The sequence below is a fragment of the Peromyscus californicus genome, unplaced genomic scaffold (genome assembly GCF_007827085.1).
Source record: "Peromyscus californicus insignis strain IS unplaced genomic scaffold, ASM782708v3 Scaffold_20__1_contigs__length_68692818, whole genome shotgun sequence".
Taxonomy (NCBI): Eukaryota; Metazoa; Chordata; class Mammalia; order Rodentia; family Cricetidae; genus Peromyscus; species Peromyscus californicus.
The window spans coordinates 42,514,215-42,538,852 of NW_026294503.1; the positions used below are offsets into that span (position 1 = coordinate 42,514,215).

At 48.9% G+C, this 24,638-nt stretch overlaps 1 protein-coding gene across 1 annotated transcript; it reads left to right on the forward strand.

Moving 5' to 3' along the window:
• Positions 1 to 925: 925 nt before the first annotated feature.
• LOC128116286 (apolipoprotein L2-like) lies at positions 926 to 9,070 on the forward strand. The gene is made up of 4 exons (XM_052747467.1): positions 926 to 1,017; positions 4,171 to 4,352; positions 6,167 to 6,293; positions 7,819 to 9,070. Exons 2-4 carry the CDS (start codon positions 4,247 to 4,249, stop codon positions 8,672 to 8,674), a joined length of 1,089 nt encoding a protein of 362 aa, XP_052603427.1. The 5' UTR covers positions 926 to 1,017; positions 4,171 to 4,246; the 3' UTR covers positions 8,675 to 9,070.
• Positions 9,071 to 24,638: the final 15,568 nt, after the last annotated feature.

Below are 24,638 nucleotides of genomic sequence, written 5' to 3' on the forward strand. Positions count from 1 at the left end.
AGATTCTTCCATTTCTCTGAAGTAATCCACAGAGCCGTGGTCCCCTTTCAGCCTCTCATCTAAAAAACACATTTCACTTCTTAGTCAATTGTCATCTGTTTCCTACTGTACATTCTTTCCTAGATGGTCCCTGGGCACCGAGTGCCTCAGGCTCCAAGTGCTGATGTTTCGCTTGGGCCTGGATCACTGACTCCATTCAGGATAACTGTGCTGTCGGGGGCTTTGGGTGGGAAGCAGCAGAAGTGGAGTTGGCTGATCTGAACAGAAAGAGCATAAAGGGAATGATACACACACACTCCACTTCCCAAGATGATGGAACACCCAGATACTCTCTGCCTGCATATTAAGTTGAGGTCAAAGTGCAGGGCTCCCAACCTAGTACTGTGTCAATATCCCTCTGTGTGTGTGTGTGTGTGTGTGTGTGTGTGTGTGTGTGTGTGTGTGTGTAGAGGATTTCTCAGAGGAGTCAATTCGTGAGATGTCTAAGTGCAGAGCAGCAGCTTGAGACAGAAGAATCCACGTAGGCAGGTGTCTGAGTACTGTGCCTGCCACCCTCAGCAGTGCTGACCTCACCAATGAACCAGGGTGGGGATGTTCCGCTGAAGTGCAAGAGGGATGGGATGAGGGTGTACTAGGGCACTGGGGAGGCTTGCCAGAGCAGGAAGGGGCTGGCAGTGATCTGTGGAGGGCTCCACAGTTTGTGGTGGTGGGTCTTCCCACCACGGAGAACCCACCAGAGATGGGTTGCCCAGAGCAGAATTGGGAATGTTGAGCTGAGGTCACTCTTTTGACTCGGCAAGATGGGTGGGGCAGTGGGTGGCACCCTCCAAGTGTCCACTGCAGGGTGCTGATTGGACCATGTCTGCCCAGATGAGACGTTCAGTTTCTATTTCCCAGCTGGGTCCACCAGGCCAGAGGCTGTTTCTCCTTATGACTCAGATGTGCAGCTGTTGACAGAATCTACACAGATAAAGCCATCTGTGTCCTGTTCAAACTCAGCCAGAACGAGACTCCTTGGTAAGTTGAACCCCTTCAGCTCCTCTACCGCCTCCTCTTCACGATTTTACCTTGGGATAAGGGATAATTGCCTCATTCTAGGGATGGACTCAGTGAACTTAGGCATCATCCCTAGCCCTTAGTTGAGAAGAACTGGACTTGCAGCCAGGTTGGCTCTGGCTCTTTCTCTCTGCACTAAGCATAAGAGGGATGGGCAAGCCCTCAGATGGGATCACCATGTGGTTGGGGGCTCAGCTCAGATGCTGGAATGCCTAGAATCCGGCAGGCAGAGTCCTGATAAACAGCAGAGTTATGGAGAAGCTGGAGAATGTGGAGGAGGGCAGGAGGCTCCGAACTCACTGGTCCTTGGGCGAATCCTGAAGTTGGACCAGGACTGTGGTTGCCTAGACCAGTTCCGGATAAATGTTGACTTGGATATCTAAGAAGCCCAGAGATTGTGCCATGAACTGTTCTGTGCATGTATCTGTGCCATGCCCTGGGGAAAACTGAGGACCAGGGAGTGTGTAGTACTGAGGAGTCTGTGAAAGAGGCTGAGCAGATGGGTCACAGGATCTGAGCATGTCCTGTCCTCTATCTGTAGGGGATGGAGAATAGAGAAATGGTTCCCTGTGTATTAGGTAGGGAAGGGTGTCAGTGTGAGGGCAGGGAGGGAAAATGGGGACAATCCCATAAACAGCACACTGAGCTGTTTGTTAATCACAAGGTCAACAGTCAGACTTCAGGTGTGTGTGTGTGTGTGTGTGTGTGTGTGTGTGTGTGTGTGTGTGTGTGTGTGTGTTGAGGGAGGGGTTGTGGTCCTCTGTGCATGTAGAAGCAGAGAACATTCTAGAATCTTTGGGATGATAAGGAGAGGGGAAGAGAAGGAGGAAGAAGAAAATTGAAAAGCAGTCACTCTTTTTTCCTTTAATGATGCTATATCCTCAGATATTGGTGACTCTATGCACAAAAAATGTCTCCCAGAGCATAGATATGGGAACGCTGGGCCCAGGAGGACAATACCAACTTAGATGGTTCTGGCACCAGCATTGGGCTACTACTGGCATCATGGCTGATGCTGATACTGGACCAACACTAATGTACAGAGGGGCCCCAGGAAAGCCCTGTATTCAGTCCAGGGAGGGAATGCAGAAGCCACCCAGAAAGAGTTGGCCTTGAGATTTCAAGGGGTGGAGCATGGAGGCATTTGATGGGTAGGGAAGAGCCCAGTGTAGGCCTCAAAAACTGGAAGTTGCTTGAGGGGATTAGCAGGAGGGACAGCAGCAGACTGAGGTGTGGTGGGTAGGGGGGACCCTCTGTGATAGGTTCCAGGTCTTGAATTATTTACCTTGGGATAGGGGATAATTGCCTCATTCTAGAGATGGAGAGAATTACAGATTCTCAGTAGGAGCTTGCTGCCCTCAGCTCTGCCTGCCCAAGGATGAAGTCAGGCAGACATTGGGAGATGCTGGGCTGAGAGCCCCTGCTTGGCCATCTTTGGAGAGCTTGTGCACTGATGGAGAACAGAGGCTCTCAGCCTGAGACTTCAGTTGGCCAGGAGCAGAAAAGGACTGGATCATCCTCACACCTCCTGGGACATACCCAAGGAGTCGCTTTTCTAAGAAGGCTCACTGTCCTGCTGGCCAGAAGGAGAGCATAATACATGTGGAGCAAGACAAATTTTTATATATTCATTTGTTTTTGTGGTACTGGGTATCAATCCCAGGGCCTAGGGCATGCTTGGCAAGAACTCACCCACTGACTCATCTCTCCTGCCCAGACTCACACAGAGCTATAAGGTCCATGGTGCAGACACTTTACCAATGCAAACTGTCTCCCAAATTTCCAACTCTTCAGGCAACAGTCTCTCAGGTCCTTACCTGTGAAGCAAGAAGGAAGCAGCAAGGATGCAGCTCTCCTACACACCAGTGCCTTTTGCAAGCCCCCCACCCCAAAAACCCTCAGCAGCCTTCTTCTTTTGTCTTGTTGGACAGGATGGAGTCACTCAGTCACTGTGTTATTGACCTCAAGTCTGAGAAAAGAAATTCTGAGTGGAGGACACTGGGGACAGGTGGTGGTGGTGGCTTTTGCACATGGTAGCCAAACCCAGATGCCATCTTCTTGGGAGTACCCTGGGCTACTAAGGCTCAATAGAGAAGGCAACCTTTGGGCATCCAGGAAGGGACATCTCACAGCTTCCTTCCAAGAGACAGAAGTGACTTGTTTCTGGGCAGTTGGTGTGCTCCAGCCCCAGGGACAGACCTGTCATCAAGTGAACCGGGGGTGTTTGTTCCCGGTGGTGGAGAAGGCTCACCATGGAGATCCAAGACTGGAGAGAGGGGGGTAGAAAGAACCCTCAACAGGATCAGGGCTGTGGGTGGGTGGGGTTAGGGGGATGTCTAGATGTGTGCTACAGAAAGTGACAGCCAGCTGTGTCCACGGAATCTCTCTGTATCCTGTCTATAGAAAAATAGACCTGAGGAAGGACCCACCAAGGTGTACTTGGCAAGGAAGGGCACTTCATTCTTTCCCTCCATGGCAGGGTGTCTTGATGAGATCTTGTAACTGTAACGCAGTACCTGCAAGGATTCAGTCTACAAAGACAGATATTTACTGACCTCACTTGAGAAGGCTGGGCCATCTCAGAGCATGGCCCAGGTCGCAGCTTTAGTTTGGAACAGGATATTCTTGTTGTAGCAAAAGAAGATGTCATCACAGAGTGGAACACGTAAGCGAGCAGACTCCATGCTCTCTTCCTCTGCAGAGTCCTAAGCCCCAGCCTGGGTGCTCAGGCCCCTGAAACAGAGTCCCTCTATTGATGTTAGCTGGTATTCCCACCCCTGAGTAGTTACCAGAATGTTCTTCCCATCTCCCCTTGGCTTGTGTGGATGTGAATCTTTTTCACAACTGTGTCCTCAGTGCCTCACACTTCCCTTGGACCCCACAGGGCAGGAGGCCTCTGCCCTGGCTGGGGTGAGGGAGGACAGGAGAAGCCAGATGACTGACTTCCTTGTGTAGCAGCTGCCTGGTTCAGGGAAAGACTGGGCTCTGTGAATTAAGTCCCTGTGATTTTTGGCAGTCACTCTGGGGGGAACCGTGGGACAACTGGATATCTGGCTAGCTGCCTTTCCTACAGTTATTCCCACTTTATCCCACACTGTGTTTCTTCTTCCCTAGAGCCTGAGCATCCAGTGATCTGTAAGGAAAATCTCTCACAGACACTGTGACCGGTGTTAAAGTTCCAGAAGCACCGATGTCCTCTCGAGGGAGCCGTGATCCTCGACCAAGTCTGTTCTCTGCTCTCAGCCTGGACCTGGTGGCCTCCACATCAGATGAGGATGAGGCCACCAAGGACCAAGGTGAGTGACCTGACCCTGCGTCTGTAGGGATCCCCATCCGAGCCCTATCTTGGGTACCTAGAAAGGGTTATCTTCCCTCTACCTTTCCTCTCTGGTGTGACCAGGAGAGCCTGACAACGTGGAGGACAGCAGACCATGTGGCTCAGTCACATCTCCCCAGTCACCATGGTTCACTGACTGTGTCATTTCTGAGAGGCCAGAGAGTGCAAAGCTCCCGTTGAGGAAGAAATACTTCTCCTGTAATCTTCTCCAAAGCTGGTCATTTTGTCCGTAATCTACATAGACATATTCATTATCAATATAAGATGACTCCAAAAACAATATCTTTGCTGTGTTCAACACACTCTGATATCCAATCTATTCCATTTGTCAATGTTCCTCTTTGACCCAATAAACTGGTGTCAGAACCAGAGAGGCTGAAAGACACCTTTGAAGGTACTGGTACCACAGTGGTTGATGTGCCAGATGTTCAAGGTGGAGGTAAGCCAGCATTGAAACTTTCCCCTCCACAGAGCCAGCCTTCACTTTCCATTCACTCTGAGCTGAACACAGTTCATTCCCCTGCAAAGCAATGTGGCACCTCCGTGTGTGTGTGTGTGTGTGTGTGTGTGTGTGTGTGTGTGTGTGTGTGTGTGTCCCACACACAATGTGTTCCACAATACCACAGGCAAAGGGAGAACAAAAGCCTACCTTTTCTCTCAGCTCTGGAAGGCAATGTAAATCATGAAGGTGAAGCCGGTTGTTAGTGTGAGGACTCTCTTCCTGGCTTGCAGTGGGATCAGGCTCACTGGATCGTTACAAAGTCTCTGCTGCTGTTTTGTATGAACAGAGAGGGAAAGGAGACAGAGGTATAGAGTTGGTGAGTGGATGAGTGAGTGAGTGAATGAGTGAGTGAGTGAGTGAGTGAGTGGGTGAGTGTGTGAGTGAGTGAGTGAGTGAGTGTGTGGGTGAGTGAGTGGATGGGTGAGTGAGTGAGTGAGTGGATGAGTGTGTGAGTGAGTGAGTGAGTGTGTGGGTGAGTGAGTGGATGGGTGAGTGAGTGAGTGTGTGAGTGAGTGAGTGAGTGGGTGAGTGTGTGAGTGAGTGAGTGAGTGGGTGAGTGGATGGGTGAGTGAGTGAGTGTGGGAGTGAGTGGGTGGGTGAGTGAGTGAGTGTGTGAGTGAGTGAGTGAATGAGTGGTTGGGTGAGTGAGTGAGTGTGTGTGTGAGTGAGTGAGTGAATGAATGGGTGGTTGGGTGAGTGAATGAATGAGTATGTGAGTGGGTGGGTGAGTGAGTGAGTGGGTGGGTGAGTGAGTGTGTGAGTGAGTGGGTGAGTGGGTGGGTGAGTGAGTGTGTGAGTGAGTGGATGGGTGAGTGAGTGTGTGAGTGAGTGGATGGGTTAGTGAGTGAGTGTGTGAGTGAGTGGATGGGTTAGTGAGTGAGTGTGGGAGTGAGTGGATGGGTGAGTGAGTGAATGTGTGAGTGAGTGGGTGGGTGAGTGAGTGGATGGGTTAGTGAGTGAGTGTGGGAGTGAGTGGGTGGGTGAGTGGGTGAGTGAGTCATTTCACCAGGACTGTCGATTAGGAACCTATGTTTATAATGTTTCATTGCAATCACTTCACTTCCATGGAGACTCTATCTATAAACATCGACACTGGGCCTTACGACAACTGTTACATAGAAACTAAAGGACACAATTCAGTCCACAACACTGGCGAATCCATCAGCAGAATGTCATTAACCAAAGCTCATGACATGACATAAGATCCCTGTGCTCCATGTCACTTCAGTCCCTCTGCCCTGTCTCTGACTTCATTCTTTACTTCCACATAGAGAGCAGATACTTCATTACGGAAGCCCCTGGGCATCTCCAGGACACGGCCGGCAGAGATGACCTGCATTGCCTGCTGACTGAAGATGGAGCCTGGGAGGCGTTTGTATCTAAGACCAAGTTGCCCAGGTCACCTCTATGGGATGCCCCAGCACTGCCCCCAAACCCCTGCATGACTGGTTCTCTCTGGGCAGGCACACCTACTCCAGACAGTCCCAGGAGCTGGGGTGTAGGGCACTCCCCAACAATCCTTGGAAACTGTTCTAACATGATCTCCCTGGGAAGCAGCTGCATCAGGTTGAGGGGACATGGTGCCCACAGGGGCAAGGGTCATTTCATTTTTGAAATTAGTGGATTATAGTATGTGAGATCTGTATGATACTCACATGTGGGCATGTGTGTCAAGGTCAGAGGACACTATTTATTACTACTTCTTTGACCAAACTTGTGCAGGGGCAAAGAAACACGTGAGTTGGTAGCAGCTGCTGAGCACAGACTTAAGAGTGGGGGACAGCTGTTGATCACTGCCCACATGGTCACCAAACTCCTGGTCACAGTCTGTATCTGGAGAAGTCAGGTTCAGACACCCATCCTCAATAAAACAACCAGAATAGACCAATTAGTGGTAAAGTGGGAAGGGGCCACTTCGGAAAGGGAAAGACCGAGACCCAGTGTCTCCTCAGTTCCATCTTTCGGGTCCTGAGTGAGATTGAAGTTCGAATAGAAGGCAGAGATGTGCACACATAATCAGTCATGGTCGGAGAGTGGTCCCGTCTTTAGACTCTGTCAGATTCAACATGCTCAAGCTGCATGGTCTCACAGCCGAAGTGCTTAGGTGAACACACCTTTCTGGCAGGCCAGGACTGTAGTGGACATTCCAGCAGCTGAGGACAATGAGAAATCTTGTCTTTGGGGAAAATCAACTCTCCACAGCACACCAACACTCCCTGAGTGAAGGGGGCTTTGAGGTCATTCGGGGCTCTGTGTTCATCTGCAGACTCCCCTCAGCACACGCAGGTTGGTGGTGGCAGTGTTGATCCACCACTCAGCATATCTCTCTCTGGAGGTGATGGCGTTTACCTGAGTAGTTGCGCATCTTTCTGCAATATCTACCGATACCATGCCAATTATGATGACTATTATAAAACATGTGCCTACATGTCTGTGTTCATGTACATGTGCAGGTGAACTTATGTACAAAAGGGAGAAAGGACAACCTCAATTGTGCCTTAGATACTGTCCTTGTTTTTGAGACAGGGTCTCTCACTGGACTCACATTTGCCAAGTAGACTTGACTAGCTGGTCAGAGTGTCCCAGGATCCACCTGTCTCTGCCTCCCCAGCACTGAGATTACACATCATGCGCCTGGGCTTGGCTCTTCTTACCTAGGTTTGAGGGATGGGACTCAGGTTTGTATGCTTACATACAAGCACCTTCCCAACAGAGTCTCCCCAGCCCTTACAAAGACTCACCTATGAGGACCACAAAGTTTGCCTTGGAAAGACCTAACATCACCCACCAAAGGGGAACTTCTGCACATCTTTAGAGTTCCGGGTGGACGGTTACAGTATACATCTGTAGGGTGGGTCTAGCACAGCCCGTTTTACCCAGACAGGAGCTGTCTTTCTTACTCACTTGACCTCTGCTGTTACAGGGCTAAGGCACTTGCACTGCACAAAGTGCTGAGGGATCTGACAGCGCTCTCGGCCCTAGCAGACAGACACAGACTTCGGAGAGACCTGCAGGGCAGGAAGAAGTTCTTGAAAGCGTTTCCTCGCTTGAGAGCAGAGGTGGAGGAGCACATCCGGCAGCTCCACGCCCTGGCTGACCACACTGAGGGGGTGCACAGGGGCTGCACCATCTCCAATGTCGTGGCTGACTCCTTCAGCACTGCCTCTGACATCCTGGGCCTCCTTGGTCTGTTTCTGGCACCAGTGACAGCGGAGGGCAGTCTGATGCTGTCCTCTGTTGGGCTGGGGCTGGGAGTAGCAGCCACTGTGACTAATGCCGCCACCTCCATCGTGGAGGAAGCAAGCAGGATTTTGGATGAAGTTGAAGCCGGTCACCAGGCCTCACCTGGCCTGGATGTGTTGGAGGCTGGAACAACCTTGGCGAGGATTGCCAGCAAGTTCCCTCAGGCTACCAGAGATATCACCAAAGACCTTGAAGCCCTTCAGCAGCACATGGATGCCCTCAGGCTGGTTAGAGCCAACCCTGGCTTAGAAGAAGATGCCAGGATCCTTGCCACCACCGGAAGGATCCCTGCCCAACGTGCTAGAAGGGTACAGGCCACCTTGAAAGGAACCCCTCTGGCGATGAGCAATGACGCCCGGATCAGGAGTGCCACCACTGCAGGTGTGTCTCTCCTGCAAGATGTTGACAGCCTTGTGAAAAAGTCAAAGCATTTGCAGGAAGGGGCACAGTCAGAGTCGGCTGAAGCTCTCAGGAAGCTGGCTGAGGAGCTGGAGGAGAAGTTGGGGAAGCTCGTCAAATTCTACAAGGCACTCTGATCAGGCCCTGTCCCCCAAGACAAGCTGGGGTCAGGGGAAAGGAACTGGACAGAGCTGGGGACAGTGTTAGAAGGGGAACATGGGTCCAGTCAAGTCCATGGGACAGAGAGTCAAGCCTCTGACTGATCTTGGCAGGTTAGTGTGCACAGCAGTGGGTCAATGAGTCCAACTGGAGCCTGAGACCAGGACCAGAGGATGTGCCGAAGAGGGACTGGAGAGAGTGGTCTCTGCACTAAACATGGAAGAAACCTCTTGTCACGAAGACTGGAAAGCCCTCCCCACCTCAGCTACCAGAACAAAGCATGGGAGAGAAGAACCCGCAAAACACAGACCCAAGAGAAGGTGTGTGCTGTGTAAATAAGTCCTGAGCCTCCAGCCCTGTGGTTTAGAGCAATGCCTTCCCCCGGATCCCCAGTCCACTCCATCCTCAGGCATGTCTTCATCCCCTAAATAAACTGTTCTGCTGTAACTACCTCACTGTGTGTTTGCTTCAGTTCCTTGTCCTGGGACCTAAGAACCTGGAAGATTCCTCAGGTATCCTGACTCTCGGTGTTGCCTCTAAGGGCTGGTGCAGCCAGACAGGAGCCAAACAGGAATGCTCCCGAACTCTGCATTATCAAGGACTCCAGGTGCAGTGCTGTTCCCTCCTTCTGGGAGAACTTCCCTCAGGAGGCTCCGTGGTGGGGGTGGGGGGCTCTCCTCTCCTGCTGCCTCTCCCTTCTGTGTTTTTTTCCCATAGATGTTGGCAGCAGGAAGAACAGTGTGACTGAACCCTCCCCTCCAACTCGGCAGTAGCTGAACTGATGCCAGGACAAAGAAGGACAGGAATGTGCTTAAAGTCCAAAGCCTGGGCTTAGGGTTGGGAGGCAGCTGCTCATTACCATTGTCAACACAAATATCTAACTCTCACCTCAAAGGGGATAAGACAGTGTTGATCTGGAGCCTAATAGGAGGGACCATGGCCCAGGAACACAAAGTTAGGTTACACCAAAGTCCATCTTTCAACATGGTAACCAATCATGGAGTTGTTGTAGAAACAGAAGAAAGAAAGCCATAAATGAATACATTTGTGGAACATCGGAGCAGGTTACAGTCCTCAGATCCCATCTGCCGATGTTCTTAGCTTGTGGGTTTGTGGAAGTTAGTGGTCAGCTAAGTTAATACATCCCAACTGGTTTTTATCTCTTAGTCACAGGATGTTAAATCCAACACAGAGCTGACGAGGAACCAATATTCAAGGGTCTAAAGACAGCCAGAGACAAACTGTCATTTTGCTCTTGATCCAAAACATTCCAAGCTCTCCACAGCTATTGACATTCTAACTACCTATTTTGGCTCTTAGAAGACTCAGTTGGGATTCCTTCTGGAAACTTTCATTTGCACCATCCACATTTGTTACTGACCTTGGAGTGGTATTCTGTGCCCCCAAGAACCCAGGTGAGGGGATAGGAAGGGGATTCTACTTGAAAGAGAGACATGGCCAGCAGAGCTGGGAAATGATCTATAGAGGGTCCCACAGTCAGTGGTGGCTGAGACCACAGACATTCATCCAGCACTATGAGATGAGAAGGGCCTGAGGTCACTCCTCTGAGTGGGTCTGTGGAGAAGGCAAGACTGAGGGTGGCAGCAGGTGAGTGGCTTGTCTGGGGTGTCCACGGGATCATCAGCTGCTCAGCAGGTGTGACTCCACTTGCCCTTCTCAGGCTGGGAACATTGGCCCTGCACTTACCTCTGGCTGTGACTCAGTTGCCCAACTGGAGACTGGACACACTGCTCAGGACCGCTGTGTCCCACCTAACTCAGCCAGAAAGAACTTCTCTAAGTAGAGAAATTCTGCCCATGCCCACAGCCACTCTAAAAAAGGACTATTGCCCCTGTCTATAAACGTGATTTAGGCATTGGTCCAGATCACAGGTTCATTAGCCTTTGACTAAACTTTCATCCAGGCTGGAATCTGGCTGCTTTTTCCTCTCCCTCAGAAGTCAGCACAAGAGACTGTGGGACCCCCCTCAGATGGGATCACTAAAAGGTTCAACTTCATTTCAGGCTGCCTGATATATGCCTTCCCAGGGCAACTCAGAGGGAACGTGGCTGTTCTGGGTGTCCTCAGGGTAATGAAGGAATTGAAGGATGTGAATGGAGAGAGCAGAGAGCCCAGAGTCCACCCATCTTTGTATGAAGACCACCCTGGTGTTGTCCCTAAGGTCCCCACATGAACAGACGGTGGCAAATGTAGACTTGTGAGACACAAGGAACCCAGAGACTGCACCATGACTCTCTCAGAGTGTGTGTCTATAGCAGGATCCACAGTGGAAACTGAGGCCCAGAAAAGAGTGTCCTGTTCCACATAGAAGAACTAAGTCAGTGGGTGTCCTGCCTACACCCCTGGCCTTAGCCAGCATCTCTGCAGTCTGGGTGCTTGGTGGGAAAGAGAGCCAGCCTGCGGACAGGGAGGGCAAGGTACACAATCCTGTTGACAGAACCTTTGTGTAACTGAAAGATCCAAGGACAGAGTCCAGGTAAGGGCAACCTATGTGTCAATACAAGCAAAGAACAGTCTAGAAACTTTGGAATTATTAAAATCACATTTTCCCTTTAAAGTCAGAATCAGCTGTGTGACACTGTGTACAGGACTTGCCTTCTCAGAATCTCTCTTTTTCTCCTGATAAACAGAGTTAGGATTGGCTGCTCTGCTCATCTCCAGCAGGGCACTGCTCTCCTTTGTGGGCAGACATCTGCCACACACGCCACAGACACCAAGGGAATATGGGTACTAAGAATCCTGAGCTTGCCTCTGATCTGGAGATGCTCAGAGGGAAGAGACCAGGCTCTGCATCCTTTATTCCAGAACCATCAGGGGTATTATATTTTCCACTTGAGCTAATTTAAACAACATGCCAACACAGTGCACATAAACACAGGTGCATACATAGTTCCCACTCAGACTTAGCTCAACGAAACTGTGATTCAACCTTTGTCCCACAGGTTTCCAAAAGGGTTTATTTCCTAATTTTTTTGGGGGGGGTCTGGATGGCAGAGCACCTCCTGGAGTTAACTCTGGTTGAGTGGTGTGATGGCTAGTCTTGGTTGTCAACTTGACCACATCTGGAATTAACTTAAAACTCATATATAGGGAACACCTATGAGAGGATTTTTGTATAATTGGAAGTGTAAAGACCCACTTCTAATCCCAATCTTTGAGGTGGGAAGATATGCCTTTAATACAGATCTTTTCAGGAGGGAAGTCCTGACTCTAATCTAGGCTGCGCCTCCTGCTGGAAGCCTATATAAGGACATAGAAGAAGGAAGTTTTTGATCTTTGCCTGCTTGCTTTTGCCTGACTAACAAGTCCCTTCCTTCACTGGCATTACAGCCTCCTTCTTCAGGATTCCAGCATATACTGAAGAGCAGCTGAGACATCCAGCTTTGTGGACTGAGCAGCTACTGGAGTCTTCAACGTACTATTCATAGGCAGCCATTGTTGGACTAGCAGAAGCATAGCCTGTGAGTTATTCTATAAATCCTCTTTCTGTACGTAGAGAGAGATTTATTCTATAAATTCTAGAGCCTAGAGAAGAAGTTGTGTAATTATTGGCAGCTCCAAGGGAAGACAGGATGTAGCTAGAGTTTTCCTGCCTGGCCCACAGTCAGGACAAATCTCTCTCACCCGCCAGTCCCACAGCTGCTCAGACCCAACCAAGTAAACACACAGAGACTTATATTACTTATAAACTGTATGACCGTGGCAGGCTTCTAACTAGCTGTCCTTATATCTTAAATTAACCCATTTCTATTAAACTATAAGTTGCCACGTGGCTCGTGGCTTACCAATATATTAACATCTTCTCATGGCAGCAGCTGGCAGCCTCTCTCTGCCTCAGCCTTCCACTTCCCAGAATTCTCCTCTCTCCTTGTCCCACCTATACTTCCTGCCTGGCTACTGGCCAATCAGTGTTTTATTTATTAACCAATCAGAGCAACACATTTAACATACAGAACATCCCACAGCACTAGGAGGAGAGGACAAGAAGGAATGCAATAACCCAATTTGGCCTAAGGAAACTGCCTGATTGCAGCTCCACAGGTAGGGGAGTGTGGTCAGGTGAAGAGGGCCAGCCATAGCCTTAAAGACAATGACTGAGAGTACCTCCACTTCCAAGAGTACTAGAGGGGTGCCAGACACTTAATGGTCATTTCCTCAGACACCAACCAAAGGGGGAACTCACCTAATTGCTGCTGTTAGATGGAATGCTGAGGGATCAGTCAGCCAAAGGTGAGTCCATTGCAGATGGACTAGAGATAAGGGATAGGGTCCCAGTGTGGCTCAGACTACAAGGGGAGAGCACGAGCACCAAAATGCAAGTGTTACAGCTCTGGAGGGAAAGGTATCCTGACTTGTCGGGAAGTCAGGTTATACCTACAAGTGTTACAGCTCTGGAGAGAAAGGTATCCTGACTTGTCAGGAAGTCAGGTTATACCTGCAAGTGTTACAATTCTGGAGGGAAAGGTATCCTAATTTTCCAAGAAGTCAGGCTCTACCTACAGCTGGAAAGGGAGGTATCCTGGATACCTACAGCTGTGAGAAAGATATCCTGACTTATTGGGAAGTCAGGCTATATCTGAAGCTGGGGTCTGGTGGGGGATAGTCTCCCCAAAGGATGTAGCAATCCTGCTCCTCTCCAAGAGATCCATTACAACTGAGCTCTGTTCGTCCCCTCACAAGGGAGCTGCCCAGCAGAGGTATCCATTTCTTCTTCTGCTCTGCTCCCCTAAGGGAATGTCCCTTTCTTCTCAGCTCCATTCAAGATGTTACTTCTGCTTCATTCTGCTAAAGGGGAAACTCCTGCAGAAATGTAGCAATCTGCTCCAGCTCAAAAGTTGTTACTTCTGCTCTGCTTCTCCCCAAAGGGAGCTTCCCAGTAGAAGTATCCCTTTCTTTTTCTGCTCTGCTCTGCTCCCAAGGGAGCTTCCCAGCAGGGACTCTGCTCCTCCCCAGAAAAAGAAGATCTTCACCTAAAACTCTTTTAGGAAAGAGATTTATTTGGGAAGGAGGAATCCAGGAGAGTGGCTATCTCTGCCAGGGTGGAGAAGGACAGCTATCAACTGAGCAGGCAGAGGGGCTTATATAGGGTTTCTTAGGGGTGGAGTTTTTCCAGGCAGAAGATTTTCAGGGAGGGAATTGGTCAGATTTCAATCCCCTTGAGCTTGAACAAGCTCAGATTGGCTAGATTTCATGCTCAGGGATTGGTTTGTTTCATGTTCAGTTGGTCAGGGCAGAGTTGAATCTAGTTTCAGGGCAAACTGTGTTTCTTTCACTGGCCCTTTTTAGCTTTTTGGCCCCAGTTTTGGGGCCAGGGCTTATTTCTTTCACTGGCTCTCATTTCAAGGTCAGGGTGTGTTTCTTTGGTTCCGGTTTCAGGGCTAAAGTATTTCTTTCACTATGGATTCAGGGTTAGAGTGCTAGATTTCATGCTCAGGGATTTGTTGGTTTCCTGCTCAGGGATTGGTTGGTTTCATGTTTAGTTGGTCAGGGGCAGTGTTGGTTCTGGTTTCAGGGACAAACTGTTTCTTTCACTGGCTCTTTTTATCCTTTTGGCTCTAGTTTCAGGGCCAGGGTGTATTTCTTGCACTGGCTCTGGATCCAGGGCCAAAGTGTGTTTCTTTGGCTCTGGTTTCAGGGTCAAGGTGTGTTTCTTTGGTTCTGGGTTCACGGACAAAGTATTTCTTTCACTGGCTCTGTTTTCACAGCTAGGGTGGGTGTCTTTGGCTGGCCCTTTTACCCTACAGACTCAGCATGTGTGGCAGGATGCCCGAGACTTGACCAGGACGCCTCAAAGAGATGTCTGCTGTCAGTGTCCCTTCATTGGGAAATAGAGGAATGCTGTGGAGTAATCCTTTTCTACACTATGAATATGTATTACTCTCATTGGTTAATAAAAGCTGACAGGCTGGTAGCTGGGCTGGAAGTTAGGATAGAAAGCCAAACTGAGAATGCTGGGAAGGAGAAGGGTGGAGTCAGGAGTCACCAGTCAGATGCAGAGGAAGCAAGATGAGAATGCCATACTAAGAAAAGGTACCAAGCCATGTGCTAAACATAGATAAGAATTATGGGTTGATTTAAATGTAAGAGCTAGTTAGTAATAAGCCTGAGCTACTGTCTGAGCATTTATAAGTAATATTAAGCCTCTGAGTCAATTAAGTGTAAAGTGCCTGCCGGGTATTTGGGAGTTGCTGGTGGGACAGAAACTTCCAATCACAGAGGAAACAATGAGATGGTGGGGGGCAGAGGACCAAGCCTCTCTGTTTTTGGGGGCTGGACACCCAAACCTGGCTCTGGGGTGTTGTGACTTAAACAGAATGGGGACAAGGGCTGTTTTTTTGAGACACGAGGACCTCAGAGTTTTTCCACCCAGTTTGTCTCTGATCCCTCACTCTGGGTCAGGCCTTGTGAGGAAACTGAGGCTTCAGAAGAGAGTGACTTGACCAGGACCCCCTGGTGGGGCTGAACAGGTAGCTGGCAGCCATCTTCCTTATGGGATTCAACTGCTCTCTACTCAATTGTTAAAGGGTGAGTGGAAAGGGCAGGGGCTCTGGTGTATCCAAGTGGAGGTTGGCACACACACACACACACACACACACACACACACACACACACACACACAAATACCCATAAGCTGCATTATGTAGTCAGACCTAGCTCCAGAAAGCCAAGCGTCCCCCTTTGTCCCCACCCCTGCAGCATACATTCTGGATGTTGGAGTGCTCTCTGGTGTCACTGGACTCGGGACTGCTTGACCACTGCACAATGACTGGAAAGTCGATCCCTTCTTCTCTCCTTCGGCATTAAAACTCAGCTGCTTCCAGCTGCTTCTGTGACCTGCACGTGGTTTCCTGGAATGTTTGCTCTGACTCTGCCTGCTGGATGCCTGGGGTTAGATATGGTCCCACTTAAGCACATTAAACATTGGCTGGTGTAAGAAAGAAAGCCTTTGGGGAAGAAACTGACAGGAAATCACCCTCTAGCATGAGCTTTGTTAGAAGAGAAAGTCACATGACCATAGTGGGGGTCATGGTTGGGCTTCAAGGCGGGGTAACAATCAGGGGCTAGAGGATCATCAGAGATGGTATGACAGAGCCTAAACAGGAGCTTCACTCTAGGACCTGGAGAGGAGGTTCATTGAGAAATTAGTTAAATTAAAATAGTAAGGTAGACAGCCGCCATGGACAACAATGCAGAAGGACATAAAGCTGAAGAGAGAAGAGAGAAAGAATAAGAGAGTGAGAACAAAATCCCCTCAGATTTTATAATTTGTGCCTGGCCAGAGCTCAAAGCCAGTGTCAAAGTAGGCATCTGATTGGTTCTGAATGACAGAAATAAGGGAAAACATTTGTTCACGAGTTCCTCTTACATCCTTGAGCAGCAGAGCTCACAGTGATAGGAGGTAGGGACCAGAGAGGCATGGGGACATAGTCTGATTTCTTAAAGACAGAGTGGAGGGAGGGAGGGAGGAAGAGAGGGAGGGAGGGAGGGAGGGAGGAGACAAGTAATTGGTCTGTGATCTAACAACTGGGTTTTGCTGTTTGTCCTCAAAAATTCTGGAACCTTCTTTAGCCATCAACCCCAAAGGCAGTGTGGTTCCCACAGCATGTTTATGATTGACAGCATCTAGCATTTCAGTCCTTTGGTCTGTTGTTTCTTGACCCTGTGTGCCTACAAAGGAAATGACCAGACTAGAAAGGAAGTGACTCCACCAAGAGCACCGGCACATCTGGATCTCAGGTCTAAAGGGCTTCCTGTCTCGGCTCTGCCTCATAGGCATGACAATTACCGGAAGCCTCAATGGGGGTAGTACTTCCAGGTCAAAGCTGGAACAGCTACCCACTACACACCACAGGACAACAATGTCATGGTGTTTGAAATGTTGTGACTCATCTCAGGCACTCAAGGATGAGAATCACATTTTCAAAACCCTGGAGAGTTCAAAGATTTCTCTTCTTCTGGGGAAACAGACTGGTTCAGAATATGCTGTCAGTGTGGCATGAAATTGCCTTCTCTGCTTGAAGTCCTGGGAGGTTTATCTGTCAGGGTCCCTCAGATGATTACACCAGCCATGATGTCACTTGCTCATATGGAAGATTCTTGTCTCCCCCACAGACCCTAGAGAAAGGGAGACCACTTGAAAGGTAGATGGTCTCTGATACAGGTAACCCCATGCCTTGTCTAAGCCAAGCCCCTTCTCTAGAGGGCTGATTAGGTTAGGGTGACCACAATGACCTGGCACCTTTGTGCTGACTCCTCCCTACTCCACTTGGTAAGGCTAATATTAACACGAATCAGAATTAGGATGGCTTCCATTGGATTGGGATCACATTCCCATTGGTTGAAGTTTCCTCCAGACCAAAGGTATTCGCAGTGTCACCAATTCTGAGGTGGCAGACATTTGCATGACTGTCTTGTGGTGTCACTGTTCAGGCTGAGCAGGTCCCTAGTAGATCTTCAGGATCTCCAGGTCCGATGGGATCTGCTTGTGTCTCTGGAGTTAGAGATAGAGGGATGGGGGAAGGGGTGTCCCAACCACTGCTGTAAGAGTCTGTAGCCCCATCCTGACTGATCAAGGTTTATGAATGTTCCAGCCCATTCCTCAGACTGATCAAGGGATTCCCATCATGGTTGGCCTGTGGCTCGGGGGACATTTACATGGTCCTGCCTCTCACTGTTTTTCTTTTTCAAGCTAAAGTCATGCTGATGAAAGAGGAAGAAAAGGTTGTTTTAATGGCAAAGAAATAACTCTTTACAAGGAAGCACGGTCAATAGTGCATCATGTCTAAGGCTCCACGTTGGCTTGAGTCTTGGCTCAGGCTCTGAGTAGCAGAATGAAAGCTGATGACTCATTCCTCACCCCTGTCCTCCCCATCTGCAAAATCACAGCACAACCCCGTAGTGTATGTGGTGATTACACACTGGTTTGTAAAATGGAGAAAGATATGTATTGTAGGGAATGATTAAGAAATCCCAATAAAATGTGTTGCTAACTGTAGTGCATGGGTCCTAAGTAGTCACGTGCTCTCCCTCCTTCTCGAGGCCATGGCCATCAAGGCCCAGAGACCCTTCTCTAGGGTAAAACAGGTATCAAGTGAAAGGGTTATGTTGCCCCTGATGACTGACTCCTCTTAGTCCCCTAACCTGGGGCACAGCAGAGATGTCTCACAGCCTTCCAGCTGCAGGTCTCTGGTAGAGCAGAGGACTTTGGCCTGTCCATCAAAGATGTCACAAGAGTGAGACATGAGGTAGTGGACTCTGCCATAGAGAATGCTGGGAAATTCTGAGAAGAAGCAATGCAGGATGGGCCTAAGTAAAGGCAGATTCCAAGTGCTATGCTCACCAATGTCAGCAGACCACTGAAAGTGTCAACAGACCACTGAAAGCGTCAACCACTCCAGAGGCCAGGATTGTGCTGAGGAGTGATGTGGGGTGTTCCTGCATGCATCACAGCTTATGGCAAGACATCCACAAGAGGCAAAAAAAAAAAAAACTTGGTTCGGAATGACTTAGTTAGTCAGGCTGGATCAAACTTCTGGAGTCCAGTCTCAGGCTCTTTGATGTGAGCATATTTAAAAACAGTACAATATGGCAGGGGGCGGGTTTTCCTGGTGCAATACCACCCCCGGTGCATGAGGAGGCATATTTACATTGGAACTTATTTCAAAGTACATGTCATTTTTTCCCAAAAGATGGGTTCTAGAGATAGGCTACCTGTATTAGCTTAAGGCCTAGAGAATGTTCTGGGATGGTCTTGGTCATACAGATAGAGTAGAGATTATTTGGGCCATTAGCCACCTCTGGTCCTGGTTATGGGAGCTTGGGGGAAACCAAGGATAGACAGAAAATGTAAAGATCATCTAGACCATTAAATATGTCCAGTCCTAGTTTTGGAAGCTTGATATGGCCTGACTTTCAGATAACCTGGTTATTAATAACCCCCAATTCCCAAACTTCTGGGTGGAAAAACAAGTTATCCATCTTTTTCTTTGAAAAGAAAATGCTGCTTGCTTGACAATTCTGGTTTCACTGGGGATGGGTGCATGAGGGTCACTGTGCTCCCAACAGGATGAGGAGAAGCAGGTGTGCTTGGGGAGAGACTGGCCTGGTCAGAAGCCGGGAGCTGTGGAGAGTGATCTCTGGAAGGTCCCCGAGCCCGAAGTGGCAGATTTTTTTTAAAGAGCATAGAGTACACACAAACAGCACGGGGTGTGCAGAGAAGAATCTACAAAGTCAACCTGAGGTTGGTCCTGTGAGTGGGTGGACCAGGATATCGGGTGAGGGTGGGGCTCAGGACCTGAGTCTGGGGTCTCACATGGATCTGAGCTGCTCAGAGGAGGAAGCGTTCCCTCTCTCTTTGAGTTTCTGACCTTTGTCAGGTTGTCACACAGACACAGTCAGTGGCAGCACCCACACTCCTGAGACCTGTGTCTCAGGACCCAGGAGACTCCTCTGTAAGTTGGGGAATGTGTTCTGGTCCCCCACTTGCTCATCTTCAGCACAGCTCTAGAGCAGGGTGTAGACCCATTTTATGTCCACACTCAGTGACAGTAGAACTGGACTCAAGGCAGGGTTGGGTTTTTTTTGTTTTGTTTTGTTTTGTTTTTGTGAAGCACAAGAGAGGGTGTGGAAGCCCTCAGCAGGATCAGGGAGCTGCCAGGGCTCAGCTTGTGACAGAATGCTTGGGACATGACAGGGGATCCCAGAGGATCAGTGTCTGCTGGGGGTGCCCACTCCACTGAGAAATGGAGGAAACATAGAGATGGAGGAGGGTGGGGGCCTAAGCCTGGCCATCCCTGGTGTCTGGTCAGTAAAACTGGCTCTGGGGTACCGCCACTGAAGCAGGATGGGGACAAAAGCTGCCTCCTGTGAAACAAGGAGCCCACCTCCCAGGGAGGGGTTCTCACCCAACCTGTCTCTGAATTGCTATTCTAAGTGAGACTCTGTGGAAACTGAGGCTGCACGAGACAGTGGCTTGTCCAGGATCCAGGAAAGGAGGCTGAGCAGTGGAGGGTAGCCTTGAATCCTGTGGGCCTCAGCTGTTCTCTTCTCAGCCTGGTGGGGGGGTGGGGGGAAATGGCAGACTCTGTCTTGTGTATCCAGGTAAAGAATAAGACAGACAGCTGGGCATGGAGGTGTATGCCTTTAATCTCCGAACTTTGGAGGCAGAAGCAGGTGGATTTCTGTCAGTTCAGGGCCAGCCTGGTCTACACAGTGAGTGTCAGGAGATTGAGAGCTGCATAGTGACACCCTGTTTGAGGGGGGCGGGAGGGGGGAGAACAAGGGAATCCGTGGCTGATAATGTAGAACTGAATTGTATTGCAAAATAAAAATAAAAAAATTTAAAAAAAAAAAGCAAAAGTCAAAAGAGAATAAGAAGGACATGGGGACACTCACATTCTGTGATCAGACCTAGCTGGCTCCAGGAAGACACGTGCCTCAACCTCTGCCCCACGGGTCTCCATGGTTACTCACTACCTGGCTATTCCTTGCCCATGTTCTGTCTCATGGCAGCAGAGCAAATCTTGGTTCTTGTAGACTCTGGTTCCTCTTTCTACTTCCTTATGGTTGACAGTCAGCTCTTTCCCAACCTTTTAGACAAAGCAAGTTGCTCTGACCCCACAGTGTCTCCATGGACACTCTCTGCTGTCTCCCTGCTGGAAATGTGGAGTGCCTGTGGGACACTTGCTGGGCCCTAGAGAAAGAGGCTGCACAGCTGGTCCTAATTACCAGAAAGGGCTGCTACCAGGATCATCCACTGGTCTTGTGGGAGGAATGGGGGTGGGGTAGAATGGGGGCAAGTGTAATGTGGAGAAGTGCCCTAGGGACACCGGAAGTGGAGAAGTACATAGGGACACCAGGCTAGAAGGGACTGGGCAAGCCAGCAGGGAGGAGGTGGTGTGTAAGAGCCTCAAAAGGGAAGGGAAGGGAGGAATTTTATGGGGTGGGAGGAGCCCAGTACAGGCCTGGAGTCCTGGAATGTCCCTCAATTGTGGGAGACTGGACGGTGATGAGGGAGTGACCACAGCAGGGAACAGGTATTATGTGCTTGTGGAAGCCCTTGAACCTGACACCAGGAGAAGCTTGTAGTCCTGACCCCTGTGTTCCCTCCTAAAGCAGAGGTAGGATGTCCCACTGCCACTAAATGCTGTGCAGACAGCCTTGGTACTGTCTCATCTGGAGAGCTCAGCACAGCGGGGGAAGCAGGCTCCCTGCCTGGGCTTTCAGTTCACCAGGAGCAGGACAGAGAAGACACCATCCAAGATCCCTTAACACACCTACCCAGGGGACGCTCTTCCAAGAAGGCAAAAAGGACTGAGTCCAAGGCAGGTTCAGAGCTGACCAAGGGAGCCTTCCTCCACCCCAGTGCTGAGAATCCAGAGTCTCCTGCATGCTAGGAAAGTGCTGTACCACTGAGCCATATCTCCAGCACCAGAGGATTGTGGGAGAATGAGACTCACGGTCAGATACTGTTAGCCATGTGTGGGGTTACCCAAGACTCAGTCTTATCATCATGTCTGCCCACCATCCCAGCTCTGTTTTGCACATGGTCCTTGTAGTGTCATTGGGACCCTGCAGCCTGTGAAGCAGGAGGAAAAAGAAAGGGACCCCCAGCTCTCCTGTCACACCTGTATCTATAGCAAGAGTGTGGTGGTATTATGTTCCCCGAAATATTGTGCACCCTAATAAAGTTAACTGGGGTCAGAGACAGAACAGCCACAATATTAAACATAGAGGATAGGCAGTGGTAGCACACGCCTTTAATCCTGGCATTCCAGAGGCAGAAATCCATGTGTTCAAGGATACAGCCAAGCATGGTGACTCACGCCTTTAATCCCAGAAAGCGAGCCTTTAATCCCTTTAAGCGAGTGATGGTAGAAAGCAGAAAGGTATATAAGGCGTGAGGACCAGAAACTAGAGGCATTTGGCTGGTTAAGCTTTCAGGCTTCTAGCAGCAGTTCAGCTGAAAGCCATTGGGATGAGGACACAGAAGCTTCCAGTCTGAGGAAACAAGACCAGCTGAGAAGTTGGCCAGGTGAGGTTAGCTGTGGCTTGTTCTGTCTCTCTGATCTTCCAGTTCACCCCAATACAGCAAGAGACCCCAGAGGACCTTTAGCAGCTTTCCCTTAGTTTCTGGCCTATGTCACATGGTCACTGTTAGTTTGAACATGCCCCATGACCAGAATCCCGGATGTCAGGATGTCCGGTGTCCTAGAGGAGAGGCAGGATGGGGAGGGGCAGAGGAGTGGCTTCTGCACTGGGATGCACATCGGGACCTCGGGAGCCACTGTGCTGCTGTGATGAGGTCAGTGAGCAAACACCAGCTGCCGAGGAAAGGAACCTTCGGGAGCCATGGCCACCTCTGACAGGCTTCACAGGGACCTCACAGATGTGCTGGTTTATTCATTCCTCACATGACACTAGCAACATACACCTGTACAGTCCATGTCCATCAGTCATAGATCCTGGGACACTCCTGTCAGAGTCCGGTGAGTCAGTCAGCTGTTCTTCTCAGTAAGGGAGAAGGCCCACCTTGAGATCATGGTATTAGTAAAGGAGATGTGAGAAGCCATTGCAGGAGCTGGGCTTTGGTGAGGTTGGTTGCAGGAGTGTCTACAGTAGTAGTTCTCAACCTTCCTGATGCTGGGACCCTTTGATACAGTTTTCATGTTGTGGTGTCCCCAACCATAAAATTGTTTTTGTTGCCACTTCAGAACTATCAATTTACCACTGTTATGAATCTTTAGGTAAATATCGGATATTTCCAATGGTCTTAGGTGATCCCTATGAAAGGATTGTTTGAACCCAGAACCTTTGGTCTACAGTGTCTACTGCAGAAAGTGAGAGGTGGATGTCTCTGTAAATCTTCTCTCTACAGTGTTGTTGCTTGGTATTTTACTCTTTGGGGGGGGGCACCACCCAGCTCCCAAATAAATCACACACAGAGGCTTATTCTTAATTATAAATGCCTGGCCTTTGCTTGGCTTCATGTCTAGCCAGCTTTTCTTAAATCATCCCATTTCTCTTTTGCCTCTGGGCTTTTCCTGTTCTCTATTTTTGTATACCTTTGTTTCTTACTCCATTGCCTGCTTTATAGCTAGGTGGCTGGTTCCTGAAGTGCTCATCCTTCTCTGGCTCTTAGATCTCCTCCAAGTTTTCTCCCTGTATATATTCTTTCTGCCTGCCAACCCCGCCTATCCTTTCTCCTGTCTTGCTATTGGCTATTCAGCTCTTTATTAGACCATCAGGTGTTCTAGACAGGCACAGTAACACAGCTTCACAGAATTAAACAAATGCAACATAAACAAAAGTAACACACCTTAAAATAATATTCTACAACATTACAGAGAGACAGACAGAGAGAAGACATCTTGAAAATGTCAGTCTGTCTTGGATGCCAAAAGCGAGTCTCTTAATCTGTTCTGAGACAATGAAAACAATGAGGCCTGTGACTATGTCATTAGAAAGAATAGAGGCCTGTGCAGCTCAAGGGCCAGGTGTTTGAGCTCCACCTCTGACTGGGGTTCTAGCATCACACACTAGATGGAGCTAGCATGTAGGATGGGGACTCCCTTCCTTTTCTTCTTTCATTATTTTCTTCTTTAAGCTTTTTTTAAAAATTTATTTATTTATTATGTATACAGAAGAGGGCACCAGATCTCATTACAGATGGTTGTGAGCCACCATGTGGTTGCTGGGAATTGAACTCAGGACCTCTGGAAGAGCAGTCAGTGCTCTTAACCTCTGAGCCATCTCTCCAGCCCCTTCTTTAAGCTTTTTATTAACATACAAATTACATATAATAATGGGTTTTGTTATTACATTTCCATCCATTTACTTGATACATTTTGATCATATTCACCACAATTAGCATCTTGAGCCACTTTCACTCATGCCGACCCCTCCCTCCCTCCCTCTTTGCAATTAATCACTCTTCAACTTCCCTGTGTTTTCCCTTTTTCTACTTTTGTGATCCTATTATATTGCTAGGCTTGGTCTATGACATCTGGTAGCATTGTTTTCTGAAGTTGGGTGTGCCTGTTTTGGTGTTCAGACATCTGGAATTGTGACTTCCTTTGACTGACTGCTCCTATAGTCAGTGGCCATCTCTGTCCTTTCTCAGGAACTTTGGGTTGAAGTTTACTCCGTCAGACATTAGAACACTGCTCACTAGTTCCATTTGCCTGGAGCTCCATCTCCATCCTCTCACCCTCAGGCAGCATCTGTCTTTATCACCATCATCCATGTGTTCCTGGAGGCCACAAGTGGGTGAATTCTGCTTTAATCCAGTCTGCCAGTCTGTGTCTTTTGGTTGGGGAATAGAGAATATTTATATTCAGGAGTATTGTTGAAAGTATTAATTCTTATCATTTTGCTAAGGTTGAAATGTTTAGCTTTTTCCTGGTCCTCATCTACTTAACCAGTGCTCTTGTGGGACTTGCTCTCTCCTATAGTCTCTTGGACATGTTGAGCTTCCTCCTCAGTGTGAAACATTCCTTCCAGTATCCTCTACAGACCTGGATGTAATCATGAATTCTTTTAGCCTGCCTTGATCATGACTTGTTTTCCTTTCTCTTTCCATCATAACAGTACTCTGGCTGGGTATAATGAGGTGGGTAAACAGATGTGGTCTCTCAGCACTCGAAATCCGTATTACCAAGTCCTTCTGGCTTTTAATGTTTTTCTATTGAGAAATCAGCTGCTAGTCTGATGGACCTATCTTTATATATGACTCACTGTTTCTCTTTTGCAGCTCCTCATACATTCTCTGTTTTATATATTTAGTGTTTTAACTATTAGGATATGGAGAGTTTCTTTTCTGAAACTGTCTATCTGGTTATCACTGTCTCTGGGGAGCCAGCCTTCAGGCAGCACCAGGGTTCACAAAAAAATCCATGAATGTGGCAAGGGCCAGACTTTTTC

Bases quoted from the DNA above. Each gene is read 5' to 3' on its own strand.
- LOC128116286 (XM_052747467.1), top strand. From the start codon at position 4,247: ATGTCCTCTCGAGGGAGCCGTGATCCTCGACCAAGTCTGTTCTCTGCT. The intron at 4,353-6,166 runs GTGAGTGACCTG...ACTTCCACATAG, and splicing joins TGAGGCCACCAAGGACCAAG to AGAGCAGATACTTCATTACG. The intron at 6,294-7,818 runs GTCACCTCTATG...CTGCTGTTACAG, and splicing joins TCTAAGACCAAGTTGCCCAG to GGCTAAGGCACTTGCACTGC.